Source organism: Doryrhamphus excisus, chromosome 4 (assembly GCF_030265055.1).
Source record: "Doryrhamphus excisus isolate RoL2022-K1 chromosome 4, RoL_Dexc_1.0, whole genome shotgun sequence".
Classification (NCBI taxonomy): Eukaryota; Metazoa; Chordata; class Actinopteri; order Syngnathiformes; family Syngnathidae; genus Doryrhamphus; species Doryrhamphus excisus.
In genome coordinates, this window is record NC_080469.1 from 17,597,496 (window position 1) to 17,616,935 (window position 19,440).

The 19,440-nt window shown below is 38.6% G+C and overlaps 1 protein-coding gene across 3 annotated transcripts in view; it reads right to left on the bottom strand.

The window, feature by feature from the left end:
* The window catches only part of ipo11 (importin 11), a 98,998-nt gene that overhangs the window by 11,624 nt on the left and 67,934 nt on the right, over window positions 1-19,440 (bottom strand). The window contains exons 23-30 of one of the 3 annotated variants that reach the window (XM_058069567.1): window positions 18,854-18,933; window positions 18,446-18,526; window positions 15,245-15,340; window positions 14,839-14,952; window positions 14,239-14,360; window positions 8,931-9,026; window positions 7,256-7,340; window positions 5,230-5,413 (exon numbers count right to left, since the gene is read on the bottom strand). In XM_058069567.1, the coding sequence (XP_057925550.1) occupies window positions 5,399-5,413; window positions 7,256-7,340; window positions 8,931-9,026; window positions 14,239-14,360; window positions 14,839-14,952; window positions 15,245-15,340; window positions 18,446-18,526; window positions 18,854-18,933 (689 nt within the window). In that variant the 3' untranslated portion in view covers window positions 5,230-5,398. Of the gene's footprint in view, window positions 1-5,229; window positions 5,414-7,255; window positions 7,341-8,930; window positions 9,027-14,238; window positions 14,361-14,838; window positions 14,953-15,244; window positions 15,341-17,092; window positions 18,370-18,445; window positions 18,527-18,853; window positions 18,934-19,440 lie in introns of those variants that run through there. The other 2 variants (XM_058069566.1, XM_058069569.1) reach the window with 2 other exon arrangements.

Consider the following 19,440-nt stretch of genomic DNA (forward strand, 5'->3'; position numbering starts at 1 on the left):
TGCGGCACATTTGGTAAAATGTGCCGCTACCAAATTATCAGATCAGATATTAATTACTTCCATTAGTGCAATGAGAAAATGCCAATGGCAAAACACGTCTTAAAGAGGACCTATTATGCTCATTTTTCAACCCTTTGTATTGAGTTGTGGACTCATATAGAGAAGCTACACACAATAACACGCATAGAAACCTGTCTAGATCTTCCAGAAACTGTAACTACACCAGCTGTATTTCCTTGGATTTGTGATTCCCACCAAAATGGTCTGTTTTAATTTATTCCACCCACGGCCCGCCTCCGGGCACGCCCACTGCGCTGTAACTGGTCACATGCCCGAAGTGCTTCCTAACGACAAAGGAACCCCACTTTCTATTGTAGTGGGTATAGGAGTTGATAATAAATGAATTAAGTCTTTAGTGGGCTAATTTTAATTTAAATTAAGTTAAATTTTAAATTAAAATAAAAATTTAGTCAGCTAATTTAAAATTTTATTTAGGACTTACTGAAAGTTCATAAGATACTGGCTAGAGACCCCTGACTTAAACTGTCTGTTGGTGCACTGGACCTCGTGGATGCACAGTGTGTCCGACATTTCCCAGTGAGAGCACGCTGCTTCTGGCTTCAGCCACAGTTTGTTGGATATTTCATGTTCATATTCACAAAATCAGCCCCGTATGAAATGCCGATGAAGATGAACATTTTTATCTCCCTGGGAATTACCAAATACAATAACTTCTGTCTGAGCTTGTTTCGTAAACAAAGCAGAGCTTAGGGAACGGGCAGGGAAGCAGAGCTTGGAAGCCCGCTCCTCTGTGACATCACAAAAGAACAGTTTTGCAACACCCTCTGGAACTGAGCGTTTTGAGCCATCCCAAACTTCATTCATTGCTCACTTCCAAATGCACAAACCTCATTAGCTGAAACTTTGGCATCGTTTAACACGAGAATACAACATTCTATCAGCATTTATCAGTCGGTCAGAAATGAGGAAAAAGCATCCCAGGTCCCCTTTAAGAGTATAGATACCCTTAGGTAAAATGATTATTGTGTTGTTGTAAATTGCTCTTGCACCCAAATGGTACCATTGCACATAGCTGCATTAAGATAGAAATGGGACACGAGGAAAGATATTGCGGGAAGCAACAAAAGGTTCACAACAAGGACACAGTATAGCACATACTGTGGTATTGTATGCAATGCAATTACAGGCAACATATGAGCTAGTTAATTCTGAAAATGGTATATACCAGCAGACCATACTTGCAATTCTGCCACACAGTGCAGGGACTGACATGATCAAATGGCGACCGAGATGAAGACTCATTCTGATGGGGAATCTTTACGTCTGCCAGGGCAAAAATAACAGTCAGAGAGGTCGGTAAATTCAAGAAAATCCCATTATGCTAATAGCGGCGGTCTGCTGAGACCGGGAGCAATAACACGACAAAACGCAAAAGTCTTCATAATAAATGCTTTCTGTATCCCAAAGTGAATTGATAACGCACAGGAAGTCATTTCGTATGACGATATATCTACAGAGGAGTGACGGATGGGCTAAGGGGCGAGGGGGTGGAATGTAACGGCTCATTAAAACATAACTCTGTTTTTGCCATTTGTTTGGTTTTATCATATTTTTGAATAACCCTAAATCTATCAATCAATCAAATTATGGCAACTAGTGAGCGGCAATGTAAAAAAAAGTATTTTCATTTTGTTTTGAAACACAGTGTAAGCAAACTATGATGATTGACAGGTACTGTAGGTCTGACCAATGACCGCATGAGCAATGATCGTGCACTCAGATGATGCTGGAAGGCTGGATGTAAAGCGCATACCATAGTTCAGACTGAAATATTGTTTGTTTATTTATTTTTTAAGAAGTAAAGTTGGCTGAGACAGGGAAATCCCAGGTAATTTTCGTAACTTCTCAAACAGTTGATAAGTACGCATGCACATATAATAACGCATTATACTAGATACAAGACATGTATATATTTTCAATAAATACTATATATACAAAAAGATACATTTCAATTAAGTACTATTTTTAAATCACACAAGCTGAAGGATAACCAGTGATGGGCTCCAGCAAAAGATCAGGCAATTTTAAGCTCCCAGCGTTTTTATCCATTACGTCCGTGCCAAAAGATTATGAGGTCTAATCCCTAATGTATGCATATGAGTTTTACGGACAAACCCCCCCCCCCCCAAAAAGACTGCTGTCAGCTGACTGGATGAAGAACAAAAGAGTTCCAATTACACATTTTCCAATTACAAGCCTCCAGGGAACGCTACGTAGTTTATTATTATTTGTCAAGGGGATAACTGAGCTTTTGTAAAATGAGAATGCCATCTGCTTGGAGGCGTACAGGTCTGATGACATTTTGTTTATTTTAAAATGCCATGATAATTAGTTTCCTGGGTCAGGTGACATTGTAATTGTAAGGAATGTGACTTTTAATAGGGCGTTTGAAAGTGAATGCAAATGGCCACAATAAAATGTGCTCCCATTTTTTCACCTTTTTGGAACTTGCATATCAATTCTGTCCTATGAAAATGCTGTGTCGCCACCTTTGGCTTTTTGACATAATTAGATTTTCTGTGTTCTTCTGCATTGTCCTGTCCAACATATGCTGCCACTCAATGAAAACACATTTAATAACGACTTTTTTACCTCGAGTATCTCCACTTTCTGCAAGAAGTGTCCTTCAAAACCGTGGACACATCCAAAATATGAATTATGCTGTTTTTGATGTTTTCATGTAAAATTTACATGATTTGATGAGCTCACAGGATTTTACCTTGTACACAAAGTTACAAGCTGGGGGAGATTAATATGCCAAAGGTATGAGTAAAACGGCCAATCCCCCCATATTCGCAGTTCTGTTTCCCCCAGAAAGATGGAGTTGAGGCCACAGTAGAATGAAGCATGGTTGTAATGGGAGCCTGACAATCAGGCTAAAGGCTAGACCACGACTCCATTTTTCATAGTTTTCAGTGGGGTCCTTGCCCCCACCCCAAAAATAGTGGACTAAAGTCAATTCGCTTGCTACACCACAACAAGGTGCATGCCATGTTTATGGGGGACTTGGTTGACACTTTGTGTGGACTTGCATTTTTTAAAAATGTTTTCTGTGCATTTTGAAGGGAGAAAAATGATGGCGCTCACGATGCACGTCATGGAACACAGCTACAGTAATTTGACTATAGAGTCCTCTAAAAAACAACAACAATGTTTTATGGTTTTATATACAAGTTGGTTGAGTGGTTAGCGCGCAGGCCTCACAGCTAGGAGACCGGAGTTCAATTCCACCCTCGGCCATCTCTGTGTGGAGTATGCATGTTCTCCCCGCGCATGAATGAATGAGTTTCCCTCTAAGAGAAAGACGCGTGTGTGGTCATGTTTCACATAGGGATTGCAAATCTTGCAGTTTTCCTTTTTATGCTACACTAGTTTTTCCTACTGTTCATGATGTCGGCTAATCAGATATGGGCAGTGTTTTTGAAGTCCAATAAACTGTTTGTGTACAAACCACAAGAGACTGAGTTTTTTTTTCCAGAGAGGTACAACTGACTGGGCCCATGTCTTCAGTACCTATGGATCAGGACTTTCATGTCCTTCTCTTTGTGTGTTTGATGCTGATACCCTTGTAGATGAAGGACCAGAATCAAATCACTCTTTGTGTACAACTGAGAGCCCAACACAACGACAAATAACGGAATGTAGTTGACTGGAAGAATTATACCAAAGCAAGGGTCCCCACACCACACACGATGAAAAGGAGTAAGTTAGGAAAAAATACTCTGCCTCTTCCCCTCTAAGCTTAAGATTTACACAAGGTGAGTACGTTTATCCAGAGGCACTTGCAAAACTGCATGTCCCAATGTTTCATCAGTACCATCAGTACACAACCAAGCTGTCAACAGCCACAACAAAAAATGACAGATTGGGAATAACAAGCTATAAGAAATTAATGAACCCACTTCATTTATTTGGTAATCTTTATATCAGAAAATCAGTATCTATTTGTGTGTAAAAATTATTGTATTATTAGTCTATGGCAGTGGTTCTCAACCGTTCTTACCCTTTGATCAAGCGGCGACACAAATTGCATACATTTTTCAACAAAAACTTCTCAACTGTATCATTTATTTAATAGATTCCGTTTCCATCCATTCATCTTCTATGCCGCTTATCCGGTCTTATAGGACAGTCAACCAAGGTATGAAAGGTTGCTCGTGGTCCTGGCACTGACCTGTACCGTAATTTCCGACTACATGTATGACTATATTATCAAAATGTGAGGGTAAGCTTTACATTGACATTGTATACAAAATAAAAATAAGACTGCAAGAAGAGGTGCAATGTTGTGCAAAATAATGTTGCATTGTCCTGACATTGTCCTTTATAGCATACATATAAAAAAGCATCTCAAAATGATACTCCTATTAAAAGTAGCCATAATTTGCAGATATACAGAAACTTGTTGGAAAGGTTACTTCTTCCTGGTTTATCTGATATGCAAAGCACCACACAAATGTGCACACAGAGCAGAGCACACAAAGCACACAGAGTAAAATTTGGAAGACGAGCTCAAGGGACAGTCTGACACCCCGGGCTTTTTGCAGCCACTGGATTTTTATTCCACTTTCATAAAAAATAGGTGGATGACCTTTTTATATACTTTAAGGCACAGAGACAAAATGACTGCTTAATAGGAGCCTGGATATCAGTTTTAATTTGGTTTGCATGTAATTTGGAGAGGGGGTATTTAATATCAACAATAACACAAGTGTATGAGTTATTAAAAGTTAAGCATAATAAAGGCTGTGATAGTCTTAGTTGCCAAAGGGTGGAACATTCATCATAATGCATGAGTATCTTCAAATCTACTCTGTATTAAAGCACTCCTTACTAAGTAGTGACCATTTACTTTATGCAGTGCATTTGCTACAATACAATACAATACAATACAAATACCCTATACATTGAATTTCCAGGTGCAGGCAACAAAGAGCAAGCTAAGCACTGCTCAATTTAATAGCTTGGCCAAACTTTAATGGTGATTTTAGCAAGGTGTGCCTTTACAAACTAATAACAAAGCATTGTGCTGTTATGTTGATTGAAAATATCCATTACAAATGTAAATTGCTACTTTTATGTCTGCAAAACAGTTTTAAGTCCACTTAGTCTCTCATCAGCAAAAGCGTTCCCGCCCACCCCCCTCCTTTGGGCCCACTTTCTAATTTTAGAGTAAATAGTACATTAATATGCATTTCTGTTTGTAACTTTGGAAAGTCCTCCAAAAGTTATTAAAAGCTGCATTTGCTTACGTATATCACAGTTGCTCTTTCCCCTGGACAATCTGTGCCATATGATGAACAGATCGAGTTATCTTTCATTTCATATCCATCTGTGTATAAATAGATAGAAACACAAGATTCATCATTTTAAGGCTTACAAGCGACGGTACGGTACAGTACAGCTCAGGGGTATCCTTTCCATTATGGGAGCTGCATACAGAAAAATCCAACAAATCCAATGTAGGTCAATATACTAAGCTATGATACAGTGTCTACATGAACAAACAAATCCAATATAGGTCAATATTTACTGAGCTCTCGGAAAAGAAACTTCCCAACCCGGCAGAGCGGCGCTTAAGTCGGAGCATCTCAGCAATAAGAATGGATCGCTGAGAGTGATATAACCATTATCTCCTCACCCAATTAGGGACAATTAGACATGGTCTTAAACACATAAAATACTTGCAAGGGAGTGCAGCCAGACGAAAGTCAAACTGGAGTCAAAAAGTCCTCTAAAATGTCACAATCTCACTTTTGCCTCACAAACTTTCTCCCTCAAAGTGTATGGCACAAACAGATCTCCAGCACACAAGCATATGCATTAACAAGCAGGACGAGGTGCGACTTTTGAGTCTCCTCTATTCCCTGGAGCAAGAAGTCAGGGTCTGGGATGAGGTGATAAGTGCAGTGGGATAGCGCTCAGGAAGCACACATATGCTGTAGAAGGAAGAACACTTGAACATGCACCAGAACAAAAACAAAACACTGCTGTACTTCTTCGACCGTTCAGCAATGAAATGGTCTTGGAATACAATTGGGGGGGCGGGGGGGGGGGGGGGGGGGGTACATATTCAGAAACAGAAGTTGAGCATTGCCTACAGAAAGTCTAATCCCCCCACATGCATGCATGCTCACATATACCGCAAGCATCTCTCTGCTCATTTCTTATGAAGATGCTTATCGGTGCTCTCCCAACATCACATTAGGTGACTTTATGCATGCTAACCATGGCCCGTCTTTCATCCAGGAGGGACTAAACTTAAAAGTGACGATGGGGGACACTGTAAGTGGTTTCAAAAGCTGAAGAATTTGGAGTGTTAAGAAACTGAAGTTACATCTGTGTGCTACATTTGAGTAATATGATTAGTGTTTCGATATACGTTTGAACACATCCTCGTGCTATTGAATGAGAAAGTGTGTCTAAACATTTGACCGGTAGTGTTGGTGTTTTTCAAGCAAATAAATGTTTGAAATACACTACCGCTCAAAAGTTTGGGATCACTTGGAAATTCTTTTGGGCCAGTCTGAGATATTGCTTTTTCTTGGCAATCCTGCCATGAAGTCCAGCATCCTGAAGTCACCGCTTCACTGTTGATACGGACACTGGTCTTTGACGGGTACTATTTAGTGCAGCTGCCAGTTGACGACCTGTGAGGCGTCTTTGTCTTAAACTACACACTCTCAGATATTTGCCTTCTTGCACAGTTGTGCATCGTTTTTCTGTCCTTGTTAGACCCAGTTTGTGCTGCTCTCTGTAGGGAGTAGTTAACAGCGTGGTAAGAGATTTTAGTTTTAGTTTCAATTTTTAGATGGGTTTTCTAATAATCTATTAGCCTTATGAAATGATGAACTTGTATTAACAGCTATACCAGGAAATTGATGCAGAGGACTGACAGTTGTTGATAGTAGGCCTCTATGCAAAAATGTAGATCGTTCTTTGAAAATCATCTGATTAATTTTAATTGTTTGTGAAATGGATACAAATGTTTGTGAAATGGGAAAAAATTGTTTGCGAAATGGAAAAAAATTGTTTGTGAAGTGCATGAAAATGTGTTTTTCTTTGGAAAACAAACAAGTTTGCAAGTGATCCCAAACTTTTGAGCAGTAGTGTATATGTATCATGAGATGAAGGGTATTTGACAGCTGTGTGTGGATGTGTGTTGTTGACTGACTAGTTTCTTCCTCTTGTCCTGCTCGGTCGGTGGCTCCTCATCATCGCTCAGCTTGGGCTCTTCAAAGTGGCTCATCAGCATGCAGCTGCAAACACAATAATAAAAAAATATATATTCAACTCAATATTAATAACCATCCATATACTTGCGCTGCAGGACAAAATTTCAGAATAGGTAGTATGCACACACATAAACTCACACAAAGGAATATTGCTTGGTATTGATGTTGGTTAATTGGAATGCAAAAACAAAACAAAAGAAGCTTTTCTGCTGAGTCCATAGTCTCTGTAACCTTATTATGAGCAGATATAGTCCAGAGGGTTATTTTGTTTCCACTGATCTTGCCTTTGACTAGGAAAATTGGATTGTCCTTAAGAAAATAAGAAAATCCAAATACAATGTATCAACATTCCAGCGTACTGTATATTTAAATAAATGCGAATGAGCGTTGCCAATAAATATTTATGGAAAGTGTGCTCCGTAGTTCTAGAAAAACCTTTGCCAATTAGGATTTAAGGCTGGAAGACGTTTTTTCTGCTCATCTATAATTGGAAGATATTCCCATATACCGTATTTTCTGGACTATAAATCACACTTTTTTCATAGGTTGGTTGTTCCTTCGACTTATAAATGACCAGAGCGACTTATAAATGAAAAAAACTGTTTATGTTTCATAAACACTGGACACCTTTTCTGTTCATGTTTATTTTTGTGATTAGCATAGTTTGTGTTAGCATATCTTACACATATTCAGCCTGTTATTTGTTATCTGTTATTTTATTGTTAGAACTTGCCTTCCAAGAAGATGTAATGTCTGTTTTGGTCAAGTAGTTTGTAAAAGAAATTACCCGCAAAAAATGCGACTTATACTCCAGTGCGACCTACTACATGGGACAGTTTCCTCTCAAACTGATTTCAACTTTTACTACAATGTGCTCCATCAATGCCCTTCGAACGCCCCCCCCCCCACCCCATCAGTCACGATCCAGGACTGAGACATGCTCTGCTATACTTGTTCTTTACATTGGAGAGGAAAAGGTGCCTCTGTCAATCACGGCTGGATGAAAAGATACCAGGATGGGAGGTATTTGCCACACAGATACCCTATTTCTCCACAATTCATATTTGTGTTAATTGTGTGTTGTGTAATTTCTGACAAAATGGGATAGAGTTCAGATCACAAAGTGGTGAGGGATGAGTAAACTGGTATAATAGGTATATATATGCAGAAACGGACCTCATACATAACATGAGGACTGCCTGCCTGTGCTCACACTTGTAATTTTGTCACAGTTAACAACATACTGTATGCATAGAGTACAGATAGGTACAGATACATTCAAAAGCAAAATGAATATATAAAATGAAAAATGAATATATACGTATATATATATATATATATTGTTTTTATAGTCTATTTTTACCAGCTCAAATTTAGCTTGAAGCTTTTAAAAAATACCTTTAAAAAGCACTGAGCTGTGTACACTACAAGGATCAAAGGCATGGACCGGTGTTACAATTAAAAGAATCAGACATGACAAATATACAAGAGAAAATGTGACGGGAGCTCTGCTCTGGCGAACAGCAACGGTCTGCTGGTATAAACATGTAGACGCTGGTTATAAAAGGTCTTATTCAGGTTAATGCAGTTAGTAATACAGACGTGCATACTTACTCTTTGAATGTGCTTGTCTCAGGATCTTCTGTCATCACGTCATGCAATGACTCGACGCAGATGTTGATGATGCCACAAAACTTGTCTTGGATAACACTGATGAAACACACAAATGACAACACAAGTCACGGCCATTGATGACACAAAAATGTTTGCAGCAAGACAGGAATAGGTGCAACAATCTCTTCAATCTTGTGAGTGATTAATTGGTTGTCCAAAACACATGGCAACCCAGAAAAAATTCAATCAATTTAATCTATCAATGCTGCAGCGCTTCTTTTTTCCTCAACATTTTACCTTTTGCATTTTCAAAGTAACCATTCTATTCAAAACATGCACACCTGAGGGAGCATCATTCATGCATCACAGTGGAAAATAATCAAGGAAGGTAGAGGACAATCAAAAAATAGTTCAGCGGTGTCCAAAGTGTGCCCCAGGGCCATTTGCAGCTGTTTTTATTGGCCCACGATACATTGAAAAAATTATACATTTAAAATTGGCCAATACATTTGGCCAATTAAGTTGGGTGGAAAAAAATATTATATTGTGGGAGTAAAGTTTAATATTGTGAGAAGAAAGTTGAAATAAAAAAAATTGGGTAATTTTACAAGAATAACGTTCGCATATTATGAGAAATATGTCATTTTAGTAGCATAGCGCTTACATTTTTTATTTACATTTTTTATTGATTCATTGATTTTTTTTTATTTTATTATGATATTATTTTACATGATTTTATTTAAAAGTTATAATATTATGAGGACCAAAACAATGTGATTTATACCAAAATAATAGTATATTTTATAGAACCTGTTGGAAACTTTTCAAGTTCTTTTTTTTTAACCATTTTTCGTCGAGTTGATCGAGAAATGCCAAAAATAGTCCTATCTTGCAATATTAACAAATCCTTAAAAAAATTCCTGGATTCAGATCACCCCCAAAATTTAAACAGTTCTTCCATATCCCTATTTTCATCCAAATTCATTTTCATACAAATTAATTCAGGAGTTTTCAAGTTTAAAAAATAAAATGAAATAAAAAAAACACCTTGGCGGAGGTAGTACAGTTGTAATTTTGGAATATAAGATTGGGGAAAAAGTTGTTATATAATGGGAATAATTCCAAAATATCGTAGAAATAAAGTAATGATATTACAAAATGAAAATTTTCAAAGATTTAAGAAGAAAGTTGTAATATTTTTGGGGAAAAAAGAGCAAAGACCAAAGTTCACACTAATACATCAGGAAACTGAGGTGCACTTTTTTCTGAAAATATATGTCTTAGCATATCTCAGTGGTTTAATGCATGCTCTCACTGGGGGACAGAGCCCCCTCAATTTGAAACACTATTGAGTGACTGATATCTATTTATGTATCTGTAAAGGACAGACTGAACTCAAAACTTAAGCCAACAAAATGCAACAAAATAGAGCGCACTGAAGCATACAAGCGTAATCAAGAGTCAAACTGCATGCTGAGTATGTTGACAGGTGTGCATTTATATTGAAAATCCTCCCGGCCTTTCACAGTCCCCCAACAGTGGAAAAAGTTTGGACGCCCGTTATGTGCTTTAGGTCCATATATCCGAAATGAAAATACCTTAAAATAGCGCATTACCTTTCATAACATGACTAAACACACCCGCCAGTTGTAATTTTCTCCAGGGCCTGCGGTGATTACTTTTCTAACGTTTGACAGGTCGTCGCTGCTGGGTACTCCAATTTGCAATATCAAACAGTCTGAAAGTGACAAGCAAACAACCTGGCCAATCAGTAATGTCTAACTTTCATTCATTCACTACCGCTTATCCTCAAGAGGGTCGCGTGGGGCGATGGAGCCTATCCCAGCTGTTTTCGGGCTAAAGGCGGGGTGCACCCTGGACTGGTGGCCAGCCAATCACAGGGCACATATAGACAAACAACCATTCACACTCACATTCATACCTATTGACATTTTGGAGTCGCCTATTAACCTAGCATGTTTTTGGAATGTGGGGGGGAAAACGGAGTACCCGGAGAAAACCTGTGCATGCGTGGGAGAACATGCAAACTCCACACATAGATGGCCGAGGGTGGAATTGAACTCGGGTCTCTTAGCTGTGAGGCCTGTGTGCTAACCACTCGACCACCGTGCAGCCTAATGTGTCACTTCTGAAATCAAAATTGTCAGTAAATAATCACACGCAATATATTTCTGTATTGGGCAACATGGTGGGCTAGCGTTTTTTTGTTGGTTCAGCAATCTTGGTGGAGAATGGTGAGTTCGAGGCCCACCGAGCAGCAACAGTAGCCGAGCAGCCAATGCTTGGCAACACTCTCCCACCCATATGTGTCAGTATAATAAAATCAGTGAAATAATTGAATTCGTCGGACTGCATGACCAGTCATTCTCAGTGGTGGAGGACAACTTGCTCCAGCCAACTGCTCTCTCAACTTAGAGACCCGCTACATGGCACCCGGAAGCTAATATTTCACAGATGTTGCTCTCCATATCTTACTAAAGGTCTCCTTAAAGAAGGTGTCTTCATTATCTATATGTTTCATGATTGACATATGTTAAAATGTGTTCTTGTTTAATTTAAGGTGATTAAGAAAGGAAGACAAGACTTCCTGCTTTCGGCTGCAAGCCGTCTCTGTGACGGTAATCAATCGGAATGTTTTGAATGTTTTGTTTGCCCGTGTTGTGCTGAGCAGGATAATACCGCTTCAGTGGAGTTGTGTCATCAGCAATTGTGCAAACAATGAGGGACTACAAAGAATTAGGCAGTTTTATTAGAACAAATGTGTCTTCTACTTGTTTAACTGACAAACTCCATTTCCAGCTTTTGTTTTTGTGACGTTCTTGCTCTTTTCTAAGCAGTTTCTACCAACTCTTTCTCTGATTCATTTCTTATATGACCCATTGAGCGGCTCGGGCTACCATCTATCACCTACTTTTTTTATTTGCAGCTTCTAGAAAAAAACCCATTACAAACTGGACAACGAATTAAGGCCAATACAATGTAGGACGACCATTAAAGTCACCAGCGATCTTTGGCGACCTATGAACGGGAAGTAGCCATCTATGATGCACTGTCAAGAAACACCACGGATGGATTCAACATGATTGATTATATAAATACCCTCAGTTGCTTTGGTGGTGCAATTGCTAACAATTTGTAAGTAAGATGGGCAAGAGTGCTTGACAAAGCGGTTACTGCTCACTAAGGTGGAAAATAATCGATATTAATCGAGACATCGATGCGCATAAGCGCGATGATCGGCTCATTCACTGGGTATGGATGCAATTGACGGGTGAAATCTAGATTCATCACAATGCGTTTGTGGGTATCGGTAAAATCCAATGCAAGCGCCGTTTTATTAATGTTAAACTTCAACTCATATGCTGTTCCCCAGGTGCCATCATTATTTGGCGTTATGTATTGAATACGGACGGAAGCCATGAGGCACATACAACTACAAGTAAAACAGCATGGACACCAGAAGCAGCGTGGAGGTTTCTATATTTAACCCACCCGCAACGTTTAAAGGGTATGTTTGGAAACACTACGGATTCTCAAAGAACGGCGGAAAGCTCGACAAAACGTCCGCCATTTGAAAAGAATGCCGCGTTAAGAAGCCGTACAACGGCAGCAGACACTGTTGAAAGTGTCACTTTAACTTTGTTGTTGCTGCATACTGTATTTTTCACAGCAGTAATTATTGTTTAATTGTTTTACTCCACCACTGAACCACTGCTATTGTAATTGCATAGCTGATGTGAAAGTGTGAGGAAAAGTTGTTTTTGAAAAGTTGCTGCTGTTTTAAGAGAAAAGAATTACCAAGAAGTGGTGCATTGTAAGAAAGACAAACAGCACTTTAGTTGAATTTACTGCCAGGTGCCTAGAAGGAATAAAGCTAAATACTTTTTGTAGGACCATACTGAATTCCATTTTTTCCCTTTGCTTATTTGCATCATGTTGAATTGCATCATATCGCAAGAAATTGCATCATATGATATGGGATTGCATTGATTTGAACTAAATGATTATCGCATTGTATCGTGAAAAGGGCGTATCGTATCGCTGGCAGTGCATCGAGATGTGTATCAAATTGTCCTCAGTGCTGAGATTCACACCCCTACTGGCCACATGATACATTTCCATATTGGGGACCACTCATATAAGATTGTAATGTTAAGGCTTTGGGTGGCTCAGTGATGATTGTGCACAGAGACCAAATGTGAGGACATAAAATCCAGGGATATAAAATAATATTAACAGAGTCCAAATATTGATTGGTATTGTTGACTCAAGATTTGTCAAAGTCCACTTAAGACCACTTGAATATTAAGCCGAGTAAAGCCAAGAAGCACAAGTCTGTCATTTTGTAGTTTCCGACTTAAATGTGGAGTTTTAAGGAGGGTGCGTCTGATCTGCTACACCTAGCAGCTAATTTGTAGGGCTAAACACTGCCCTTATCTACAAGTTGACCTTGTTAGTTGGATTGCTTTTAGTCAAATTAGCAGTACAAGCTGCTTACAGATTAAGTTGTAGAAACTTTGGAAACCTAACAACTTTTGCAAACGCTCTAAGAGAAAGGATAAATTATGGAAAAACTCGGACCAAGATATGAACCCGCTTCCAATTTGAGCTGTGATGGTATGTGGGATAGTTGATTTGTCATGCAGCAGCCAACCAGCCAAGGCTGTCATATCCGATTGGCAATGTCGAGCAAGCACGGGAGCTTGACAAAGGATTTCATGGCTGTCTGACATTACACCATCAGGAATGCAGAAACGTCAGCCTTCCGAGATCTTGATTAAAAAGTGCATCAGTGTGCGTAACAGAAGGATCACAAGAAAAGCTTATCATATATAAACCCACAGTAACAGCTCGGAAGAATTTTGAAGACGTTTCATTCAAAACTGTACAAAAACAAGGCATTCGTTTTAGAGAATATGGAATTATTCCTTCAAAACAAACTTAAATGACCTATTCTTGCTTTCCCAATGTACATGAGGAGTTGTTTTTTCAATAAAAAAATTGTACCGTGGAAATTACAATAAATTAGTCAAAACAATGAAGGAGAACATGTCTCCTGTATTTACCTCTCAGCAACACTAGAAATACTATTTCATAGTACCTGGTGGTCAATAGAAAAACATGCCATGCCAAGTAGGTACCGTGCAGTGAAAATAGGCATAATTTAAGCCCCCAAAACCTTATAGAACAGGTATGAGAATACCTCTTTATGTTATGTGGTGACATGATGGGGGCTATCCACTTTTTCGTGAATCCCAAATGCACCCAAGAGACAGATGTCTCTTACCTGTTGTCCGATGGTAAAAGAGACAGCAGGGCCAGAGACGACAGTTTCCTCCTTTCAGGCTGCGTGATGTTGTCCATGCGGTCCACCCACATCTCAATCACGCTGCCCAAAAGCTGGTCAATCTGGTGAGTAAGGGTTTGATGTTTTTGTTAAATACAAAAAGGAAGAAGTCAGTGGTCTTGTGGGACTGCTGAATTCATTAAGATGTTTATAATAATCGACCTTCTTTATTTTCTCAGCCTCATTTACCACCCAACCTTTTGGGACAAAAAGGGAAGCGTTTTGCACTGTGAAGTGACAGTTGAGGGATTCTTCAAACAGCATATTCTTTCTTTTTATCCATTTATATTAAGGCCAAGTTATAAACAGTAGGTGAAAAAATATCTCCCTATGGTTGGGGCAAAAACAATTTAGAAGTTTCAGAATAAAAAGGATAGGAGCTTTAACTTAGTGCCGGAAAATGGTACCATTTGCAATTGCACGGCTCATCACTTTGAGCTCGGTTTTCGGAATGACTCACTTTTCACAGGCACTTTCTTAAAGAGGCATTCAAAGAAACTGCTGAGGAGACAGAATTGAAGGGCAGACATTGAATCTCACCTCCTGGCCACACTCTGAAGCCATTTGAGTGAGCAGAGATGAAAAGAAGGTTGAGTTCTGCAGAAGGATGCGGCCCATGATGCCCAAGTAGGTGGACATCACCACGGGATATCTCTGTACAAAAACACAAGTATAGAATACGAATACATACACATGTACCTTAATTAACTAATGGATCATTAGACACTGGAGGAGGTACAGTAGGCGTGCTGACAAAGCACAATGGTGGCTGGCTATAACCTTTAACTATGCTGAATGATCAATATATGCTATTATACACTGGCAACAGAAAAGGACACAAACATGACCAAAAGAAAGCTTTCGATACAAAAAAAGCAAATGACGATCATGTAACACGTGTGTAAATAAGTGAAACCAAGAAAACACCTAAAGAAAAAAAACTTACCTCGCCGTCCACTATGCCCCTGAAGACAGCTGGCAGCAGCGGCTGGAACATGTGGGTTCCAAATATCGGGCTAACCTTTAAAACTATTTCTACCACCTGCAGAAACACAGAAGGATGGAAGTTGAAGGATAAGGAAAGCAAGGATAATCACAGGAGGAAAACTGTGATAATCAAAAAATACAATCAAATAAATAACCGATGATGTATAAACAGATTCAGGGACAGCTTCTTTCCCAAAGCCATCACTGCAATGAACAATGAATCAAAAAAGAACAATACTGCACTACTAAAACACACACCTCACTGTTATGTACAATAAGCTTCATAATGTGCAATGCGGGACTACGGGATGTGAAATAGATTCATTCATTCAAGTGAAACTCAGAAACAATATGTGCAAAACTACCTTTTGTTTACTGCAATTCCACATTTTGGTTACTGCAATTCCACATTTTGTTACTGTATAGGTTATTGTTTTTGATGTACATATACCGTATTTTCTGTCGCTCCGGAGTATAAGTCGCACAAGTCCTAAAATGCATAATTAGGTAGAAAAAAAAACATACATAAGTCGCATTTTTTAAGGGTAATTTATTTGACAAACTACTTGACCAAAACAGACATTACGTTATCTTGAAAGGCAAGTTCTAACATTAAAAGAACAGAGAACAGAATGAATAGGTGTAAGATATGCTAACATAATGGTACAGCAACACGAAAAATAAACATGAATAGAAAAGGTGTCCAGTGTTTATGTAACATAAATAGTTTTCTCATTTATAAGTCGCTCTGGAGTATAAGTCACAGGATTATTTATTTATTTATTCTGAACCACACCTGACACTTTTATATTTATATTCTTATTCCTTGTTTTATTTTTATTATTTTCCTTATTTTTATTTTCTACAAAATGCACTGTGGCGTTGCACTCAAATATCGTGGTATGCAATAAAATGACAATAAACGCGATTCTGATTCTATGTTTTATTTCATTTGAACATGCATCAGGTTACAATTGAGTGCATCACAAAATCAGTTCACAGTTCCACATGTCCAAAAGGAGTAGGAAGAAGCAAAGCTTATTAAATCCTACCCCTCCATCTGGTACTTTTACAATCAGTAACTGTTACATTTGTTCGCTTTCCTAATATAATTCAGTTTTTTTGTTTGGGTTTTTTTGTCACGTACCGAAGTATGACGTGATATGACCATCCAATGACATAATGGGTACCATAGTAACTGTCAATATAGTGATATGTATAGCACATCATGACTGGTTCAAGACTCTTCATCCTTGTATTTAGCAAACATCAACTGCTTATATTCTTTCTTGGATTCGCTCATTGTTGTGCATTGTTTGAGTTCCTAACTCAATCCATTCCATAGTTTGATTCCACATACTGAAATGCTATGGCTTTTTAACGTAGTCCTAGTCCTAGTCCAAGTGTTTCAAATTTAGTTCTTCCCTGAGATCATATTTCCCCTCTCTTGTAGGGAAGTATTGGATGACATTTTTCGGCAATTGGTTATTTGTAGCCTTATGCATTATTTTAGCTGTTTGAAGATTAACTATATCAGCAAGTTTAAGTATTTGTGATTTTAGAAATAAGGTTAGTATGTTCTCTATAGGAGGCATTATGAATTATCCTTACTTACCTTTTTTGCAGTACATTTAGCGAGTGAAGATTGCTTTTATAGTTATTACCCCATATTTCCACACAATATATTGTATTATATATATTATATTATAATATATTATATACATATATATAATATATACAATTATATATATATATATATATATTACATAATATAATAATTAATTAATATAATAATATATATATAATATATATTAAATTATATACATATTTTCATCTATTGTGATCCCCAGAAATTTATTTTCCTTCACCCTTCAATGTCTACACCGTCTATTTGTATTTGCTGGTACGTGTCCTTTCTGCTGTTACCAAACAGCATTATTTTAGTTTTACTTAGGTTCAAGGGCAATCTATTATCATCAAACCATCTTTTTAGTGTGACCATTTCTTCTCTGACCTTTCTAATGACTTCGTCTGTACTCCCTCCGGAACAAAAAGCAGTGGTATCATCCGCAAATAATACTGATTCTGATTGTGAAAAGACAGCAATGTGCCAGGAGAACACCAGTAGGAAAAAGGGACTTGGTGAGTAAGAAGATCATTCCTTTTAATTGGGGCTGTGACCTACGAGATGGGTCAGGTAAGGTTAGTTCTGTTAAGTTGTAATTAAAATATATTTCTAGAGGCGCTATCTGAGGTCAAAATATCTGAATGAAACCATTTCCGGCTTCAATGATGATGCAAAACAAAACATTAAAATCAAAAAAGGGACGGAATCAGCAATCTGAATCCGAATATCATCTTAGAAAGAATTCTAAAATCCTCACATAGCAACAAAAGGTGGAAAATATATACTATGGTTCAAGCCTACACACTATTCAAGGGGAAAGTACAACAATCATGATAAAGTAGTATCTGAAGTATAAAAATACACACAACCAACAACAAAACCTAATTTTCCTAACCTAAAGTCCCACTCACAGTGGATTGGAACACCAGTATAAATGAAAACGTCAAGATTCAACACTTTTAATGCACAAAATCAGCTGTATGCTCTCATGTCCCTTTTTTCAGGAGCACTTTAATTTTACAGTTTTGTTTTCGATTTTTTTTTTTACTAAATAAGACATCCGACTTGCAAGTCATGTTGCCAGTTTGTATGTTAAAAGTTGACTTAGAAAGCAACTGGCGGGCCGGATTCAAACGCTTGGTGGGCCGCATGTGGCTCCTGGGGCCGTAGTTTGCCCACCTTTGCTGTAGTGCCTTTGAAAGGCGTTTATGGGAATACGCCGATCACATGCTTTTTCACAGAAATCAGCCGATACTAATCGGTGTCCCACCGATCGGAGCCCCCCTAACACACACAGGCACACTTATGTCTCTGATTTGACTCATCGTGAATTTTTCAAAGTAAAACACAGATGTGGTAGATCATACAAGGTACTTCTGTGTGGGCTGCCATGCTGCTTGAAGCCAGAACAAAGGAGCCACATGTGCATGAAGTATGTTCTCTGCATAAACGGGCCACTAATTGTCGGTGCAGACAGAAGAAAGAGTTTAGTAACGACAGTTAACACATGATATAGGAGCAGGTAAGACCTACCTTTAGCACCTGGACCTGTCCATCATTCGTGATGTCTTTCAGCAAATCACAGAAGGACTGACACAGTGATTCGGCAAAGTTCTGTGAAAACACAAAAAATGTAATCACAGAACATTGTAACAAATACATACCATGCAACTGAGATGAAGTTCGACATGAACATCCGCAGGGATATAATAATCAATGGCTCAATTACTTAATTGTATCTGTTTGGGATGCTCTGATCGACTGGTGATTTATGGTAGTCAGGGCCTTTGGAGTTTTCCTACGGCGTCCCTGGCCGATAGCAGTCACCATGAATACATTTACACTTAATCCATGTGATCGGCCAGGATGATCGGTATCTGAATCTGCAGCATAAATCCCTGATTGGAGTACCCATACGTAGTACTTGTCTGTATATCTCACCTGGAGGAATTCTGTCGGAGACAAATACAGGTAGGCGCTGATGATCTGAAAGCAGGTGCGCACGTTTTCCGAGCTCAACTCTAAAGACAAAAGATCAGACATTAAAAATGTTACTACGCTCGGGAGTAAAGGTTTGATTGACAGCAGCAGATGAGGGTGTAAGGAACGGACAAGGGTACCTCTGAATTAATGATTTAGCAAAAGCAGATTGTTATATGGCACATTTGCATTGAAAAGCAAAGAGCATGGACAGCATACCGTAACACTCCCCCCTCCCCCAATAGGTAAGTGGAAAAAGTCAGAAAACCACTGCCTCTGCATGCATTAGTAAAACTAAAAGTCAAACTATCCTACAAACATGTGTGATGTGTGAGCCAATTGCAAAACCTCAGTGCACCTCACTGGAATGCCAAAATGCAGACTAGCGATAAATATCTTCAATTTCCTTGCCTGCAGCGAGAAATAAACCTCACAGAGGTTGACTTATTGTTTTTACACAGGTAGACAGGCAGACAACAGGTGTTTCGGTGTATGATCAAAGCCAAGTTAGACAATGCCCCTCAGAAAGAAAGACATCACATTGACAA